This window comes from Lycium barbarum, chromosome 7 (genome assembly GCF_019175385.1).
Source record: "Lycium barbarum isolate Lr01 chromosome 7, ASM1917538v2, whole genome shotgun sequence".
Classification (NCBI taxonomy): domain Eukaryota; kingdom Viridiplantae; phylum Streptophyta; class Magnoliopsida; order Solanales; family Solanaceae; genus Lycium; species Lycium barbarum.
In genome coordinates this window covers 84,278,195-84,284,407 of record NC_083343.1, presented here as the reverse complement: position 1 = coordinate 84,284,407, position 6,213 = coordinate 84,278,195, and the positions used below count along the sequence as shown (strand labels likewise).

General features: G+C 36.5%; 2 protein-coding genes across 2 annotated transcripts; both read right to left on the bottom strand.

Moving 5' to 3' along the window:
- Positions 1-634: 634 nt before the first annotated feature.
- Positions 635-2,928, bottom strand: LOC132601564 (uncharacterized). The gene is made up of 4 exons (XM_060314646.1): positions 2,345-2,928; positions 1,896-1,965; positions 1,102-1,513; positions 635-756 (listed from the first exon to the last, which is right to left on the bottom strand). The coding sequence occupies exons 1-4, from the start codon at positions 2,926-2,928 to the stop codon at positions 635-637; spliced, it is 1,188 nt and encodes a 395-aa protein (XP_060170629.1).
- Positions 2,929-3,036: 108 nt separating this feature from the next.
- Positions 3,037-3,806, bottom strand: LOC132601563 (uncharacterized). The gene is made up of 3 exons (XM_060314644.1): positions 3,678-3,806; positions 3,447-3,563; positions 3,037-3,402 (listed from the first exon to the last, which is right to left on the bottom strand). The coding sequence occupies exons 1-3, from the start codon at positions 3,804-3,806 to the stop codon at positions 3,037-3,039; spliced, it is 612 nt and encodes a 203-aa protein (XP_060170627.1).
- Between the last annotated feature and the right edge of the window lie 2,407 nt (positions 3,807-6,213).

Here is a 6,213-nt window from a genome sequence, read left to right as displayed (position 1 = left end):
ATCAATATTAGGTTCGTTTTGAAACTAAATTTTCTAAATTTGCAAGTTTTAAAATTTAAATTTGCCTAAAATAACTATTTTATTTAGTTTATATTTTTTTTCCTCAAACCAACCAGCATGAGACTGATTGTGTTTTATTCATAAGAAAAAATCTGTACAAAAGCAAAAAAATAAAAAGCAATAAAACAACAAAGGCCAAAAGTTCCTCACAATAGACTAGAAACATTAATCTAAACACTAATGTTGACTTAATTACTGCTGCTAATCCAGTCTTGGTCCGATGCCATTTCAAATCACCTCAAAGCTCTCACCAGGTGGTTATGGAATCATAATACCAACAGAAGAATCCTTCTAACATGGATTAGGCTGTGTTAGTCAATCTCAGTGTCAAGTGCAGTTTCTGAGTACTTCTTTGTCTGTCCAGGGTTTATGAAAATCAGCTAACATACCATATTCTAGGATGCCAATGTAGTTCTTCCAATAGACTGAATTGAAAGTTGATACCACACATTAGATAGAACTACACTAGCAACTAAGTTTATAGATATGAGCTGATGACAAAAGTTTCCAGCCTGACTGTGATTTGTTGTATGCAAGGTATCAGTAATCATGCATTTTGTAAATCATTTAAAGTTCAGTCTGGTTCTCTAACATGCTGTTTCTTGAATCTGAAGCTAGGCATATTATGTTTATCAACATTTAGAATTCCTTTAGCCACTGATGGAAGTTCCTGATAATTTGGTATGTGGAAAGTACCTGCAAAATGAACAACCATGTTAGTTAAAAAATCATCCAATTTGTTGCCTTCTCTGAGTATATGGACAATTTGTATGGTTCCTTTATTTCTCCAATCCTGAATCAACTGCACCATCATACAAATCCTCCAAGGTATCTCCTATTCATCATTCAAAACCTTTGTCATCAAGAGTGAGTCTATTTCCACTATCAGAGGAAACAATTGATTTGCAACACAATATTCTACCCCCTTAAGAATTTCTCTTGCCTCAACAACAATACAGGATGCATCTGGAATAATTCTTACCCAAGCATGCACTAAGTTTCCTTCACTATTCCTGATACAAAATGCTGATGAAGTTTAACCTGTGCTGCTCTTGTATGCCCCATCTGTATTACACTTATACCAACCATTAGGAGGATAATTCAATGCTACTGCTTTGCTTGTTACTTGTGGTTTATACTTTTCCAAAAACTGAACCAAAAGAGGCCAACTGTGAGGGATATCTAACCATGAGAACTTGAACTTTGCCAGCTGCCATAAATTCTTGTTGATCTTAAATATCACCTTATTTCTTGACATAACCCCTCCATGAATAATAGTGTTCCTTCTTTTCCATATCTGCCACATTATGATTGCAGGAGCAGCCTGATAGATAGGTTTCAACGGAGCTCCACATTTTGCTGTCCACCATTTAGAAACTGTTTGATTAATCTGCACAAATGGTCCTTGTACTCCAGCTGCTGATGATCTGCCAGATATCTGATGCAAACTCACCTGTGAGAAACAGGTGAGTCATTGTCTCCTGTTGGGGAAAGGTACAACATCTGCATATTGACACCATACTTATACCAATTCTTGCTAAAACATCATCAACTGGAAGTTTGTGGTGCCAGACCCTCCATAAAAAGAAAGAAATTTTGTATGGTAAGCCCTTGGTCCATATCATTTTAAAACACCAGCTTTCTTGTTTCTTCTGTCTAATAGCCTCCCAAGCACTACTCATTGTGAATTTACCTGTGCTTGTCAATAACCACTAAGCCTTGTCACTAGTCATCTCCCTATCATTGATAGTCAACTCAGACCTGATATGTTCAACAATTTCTGCAGGTAGTGTGTGATGCAGCAGATCAAAGTTCTAAGTTCTATGTGTCATAACTTCATTAGCTTCTTCAATATCTTCATTGAGTTGAAAACCAGCAGGAATCAGCTTAACCAAAGGTCCTATCCTAGTCCAGTTATCAAACCAGAAGCTAGATGAGCCATTTCTAGGATCCCACCAAATGGCATGTTCAATATCATCCCTGGCTTCTAGCATTTTCTTCTAGAGCTGAGATCCTCCCTTCCACCCTACTAGAGTTAGATTTTGCCTTTTGCAATATTTGTTCCACATAAATGTAGACCATAAAGTGCAGCTAGTCCTGAACCTCCACCATAGCTTAGCAAAGAGTGCTTTTGAAACATAAAAAAAAAGATCTGAATCCCATGCCACCTTCTTTTCTTGGATAGCACATATTTAACCAAGAGGCCCAATGTCTATTCCTTTTATCTTCCTTGTTACTCCAATAAAACCTGGCAAATATCCTATGTAACTCTTGAATAGTGTACCTTGTAGGGACCATTGCAGACAACAAATACATTGGCATACTTTGAAAAACACTGTTGATGAGCACAACTTTACCTCCAAAAGAAATAAACTTGCCTTTCCAGTTCTGGAGCTTGTCTTTCACCTTCTTTATCAAATCATTGTAATATGCTTTCTTCTTTCTGCTATGAAATATTGGGCATCCCAGATACTTGAATGGAAACTCACCTCTTGTAAAACCAGTGATTTGTATCACATCTTGAACTAGACTCATTGCACAAGTTTTATACATGTAAAAACAACTCTTGTCTCTATTCATTCTTTGCCCTGAGACAGTCTCATAATTTAGTAAAACTTCCATTACTAATTTCAATAAGTATTTGTCAGTTGAGAAAAAGATTATGGTGTCATATGCATATGCCAGATGATTTAGATCTTCACTCCATTTAGGCATGCCAAAACCTCTATACATTGGATCATCAAATAAGCTGTTCAAGGCCCTTGTAAGAACTTCTGCAGACAGTATAAATAGTGCTAGAGATAGAGGGTCACCTTGTTTGACCCCTCTTGTTGAATGAAAAAATCCATGTGGCTGACCATTAATCATCACAGAATATCAATTGTTAGCTATAAGTCTCCAAATCATATCCACAAAACCATCTGAAAAGCCCATCTTGTGAATAATTCTGATAAAAAACAACTAAGACACCTTATCTTATGCCTTTGCCAATTCTAACTTGATCATTACATTTGCTGGTTTTCCTCTCTTCCTTATATCTGTGACTATTTCTTGAGTTAGAAGAAAATTCTCAATAGTACTTCTCCCCTTCACAAAACCAGATTGATTTGGTGAAACAAGCCTTGGCAAGATGCCCTCCAATCTACCATGAACCACTCTAGATATAACTTTATTGATAAAGTTACTCAAGCGGATTGGCCTCATGTCTGCATAAGTCTGAACATCTTGCTTTTTTGATAAAAGAACCAAATTTGTATGAGTGATGGATTTAGGAAGAGTGTGACCTTCATAAAAGGCTTTAACCACATTAAGCACATCTGGACCAACAATATGCCAACAAGCCTGAAAAAAAGTGCATGTTAATCCCCATTCAAAGCAAAAACTACTTGTTTGACTTCATCAACATTAGGAACAACAACTAATAATTCATTATCTTCCTCATACACTAAGGATGGAACATGGTTAAGTAAGATGAAATCTGTAGTTTCTTGCTCCTGAGAAAACTATTTTTTGAAAAATTCTTCAGCCTCCACTGCCACTTGATCAACATCTTCTACCCAATTTCCATTTGAATTCTGAATTCTTTTAATTTGTAACCTCTTCCTTCTACCATTTACCAGATTATGGAAAAATCTAGTATTTCTTTCCCCTTCAGCAAACCAAGTAACATTAGCCTTCTGTCTCCAGAATTCCTCTTCAAAATGCAAATACTTCTTTAGTTCAGCCTGTGCTTGTTGTAGTACCATTTTGTTCAAGGGAGAAGGATCCCCTTCAAAAAGTTCTTCTTTGATCCTCACAATTTATTCTCTAATAATCAGCTGCTTGAAAATAACCCCATAAACTTCGTTGCTCCATGCAATCTGAATCTTTTTTATATGCTTCAGTTTCTGTTTAAACAACATAAAAGGATTTCCATCCAGATTACTTGACCAATTATCCCTAACTATGTTCAAGAAGCCTTGATGCCCAGTCCAAAACTTCATAAATCTGAATGGTCTAATATATGCCTGACTTTGTTCTCCTAATGTAATGAACAAAGGAGCATGGTCAGAACATGTCCTTGTGAGATGTTCAAATTCTACTTGTGCAAACCATTGCTGAAGTTGTTGATTAATGAAAACTCTATCCAACCTCTCAAAGATGCAGTCTGAACCCCCTCTACCATTCCACCAAGTAAAATGACTGCCTTTGAAACTGGTTTCCATCAATTCACAGGAATTTACACAGAAAGCAAAATCTTCATAGTCTTGAGGTTGGATTGGAATCCCACATATCTTCTCATCTTTATGAAAAACTACATTAAAATCCCCTCCAACAAGCCGTGGAAGATTAATAGAATCTGCCACATGATAAAATGTCATCCCATAAATGCAACCTCTCTGATTCATTACATTTAGCATATACTAAAGTAATAACCAAAGATTTATTCTGATCAAGAAGCACTAATTTTAAAGAGATTTGCTGAGCTGTATCTTACAAAACTTGCACATCTACATTGGCCCCAATAAAATACCAAATATTTCCAGTACTATTTGCACCAACAATATTCATTCCCAGTTTCCTCTTATAGACTTCAACATTCCTTGCCTGTTGGAAAGGTTCCTGTGAAATGCTTGCTGAGTTCTAACAGATCTTATATTCCATATAAATGCTTTCATCATCATTTACAGTAGGATTTTGTAGCACCCCTCTTTGGCATCACATTCCTCTCCTCATCTGGTATATTGTGTGAAACTAGATCATGCAAATGCCTCATTGGAGAACCCTTTTTCAATCTTGAATAACTTGAACTGCTGCCCTTGTCTTCCATACTTTGAGTATCCACCTTATCACTCTCAATAATTTAGATCATTAGGGGGTTTTGGTCGATACCATTTTATCACCTCCTGATCATTTGGTGGAACTTCATCTGTAACCTCAATGTCTTCTACACTAGGCTTCTGAGCCTGATTTTCTTCCCTTGGCAAAGTCAATCCTGATTCAACATCTGCTTGAATAGAATCTTCTTCTATACCATTAACTTCTGCCTTCTGTTTCAATTCTTTGTCAACAATCACTTCTTCTTCCTCCAATACGTCTTGCAAATATTCATCAACTCTGTCTCCCCATTTGGAAGAAGGAGAGAATGACTGATGAATAGGACTCCTATCAGAGTTATCATCCTTCACTAATTCCTTGCTAACCTCCTCTGATGAAAACTCCTCCATATTGACAATAGTCTTAGTATTTATCTCATCTGAAGTCTGGTCTTCACTTTGGTTTTGATCATCAATACCATTGTCATTCACTTCACACCTTGGAAAACCTACAACCTGATCTACCTCAGCTATGTCATTTTTTACCAGATCAGAATTGACTTGATCCTGATTCTCCTGATTCTTGTTAAGTGGCTCTAGATCTGCTTGAACATCCTCCACTTCTATTTCTGTAATCTCATCAGTCAAAGCTTGGAATTTATTTTGGATAGTAACATTCTTCCCCACTTCATTATCATTTACAGGCTTCCCATTCATAAATTTTCAGGGTTTTTCTCCATGGTAAAAACTCTATCATCTTTGACAGGATTGAATTTGACAGCATGTCCAAAAACTTTTCTTGCTAGTATAAATCTAGGAGTCTTCATTTTGTTCCACTCATTTCGTTTGTGCTTCTTGCTCTACTATCCCTTTGCCATCTCCTTGATCTACTTCTTTGCCTTTATCTTGACCATCCAGCTCTTCAGATTTCTTCCTTAATTCTGGATGAAGAGTTCTACAAGTCTCTTCATTGTGGCCTTGTAATTTACACTTCTTACAATATTTGGGAAGAACATCATATTGAATAATCACATCAAAAAATCTTACTTCACCAGACTTTTCATCAATAATCTCCGTACTAACAGAATCAGGCAGATCTGCTACCAAATCAACTAATACCTTGACCCTGGCACAACTAGGCCTTGTTTTGTTTATTGTGGCCAAATCTAATTGTAAAGGCTTACCAAATGCTGAGGCCAATGAAAACAAAGCTTCCTTGATAAAAACGATAGGTAAGAGATGAGAGAAAGAGATCCATGCCATAGCCATTGTTGTCTCCTCGTCAATTCTAAACTTAGGATCATGAATCAGTGGTCTCATAGGATAATAATATCCATCTTTTGAATTGGTATAATGA

Bases quoted from the DNA above. Each gene is read 5' to 3' on its own strand.
- LOC132601563 (XM_060314644.1), bottom strand. From the start codon at position 3,806: ATGGTACTACAACAAGCACAGGCTGAACTAAAGAAGTATTTGCATTTT. The intron at 3,564-3,677 runs GTAAATGGTAGA...TTCAAAAAATAG, and splicing joins CTAGATTTTTCCATAATCTG to TTTTCTCAGGAGCAAGAAAC. The intron at 3,403-3,446 runs GTAGTTTTTGCT...ACTTTTTTTCAG, and splicing joins ATGTTGATGAAGTCAAACAA to GCTTGTTGGCATATTGTTGG.
- LOC132601564 (XM_060314646.1), bottom strand. From the start codon at position 2,928: ATGATTAATGGTCAGCCACATGGATTTTTTCATTCAACAAGAGGGGTC. The intron at 1,966-2,344 runs GTACACTATTCA...TAACTGGACTAG, and splicing joins TCTGCAATGGTCCCTACAAG to GATAGGACCTTTGGTTAAGC. The intron at 1,514-1,895 runs GTTATGACACAT...TGTTTCTCACAG, and splicing joins ATATTGAAGAAGCTAATGAA to GTGAGTTTGCATCAGATATC.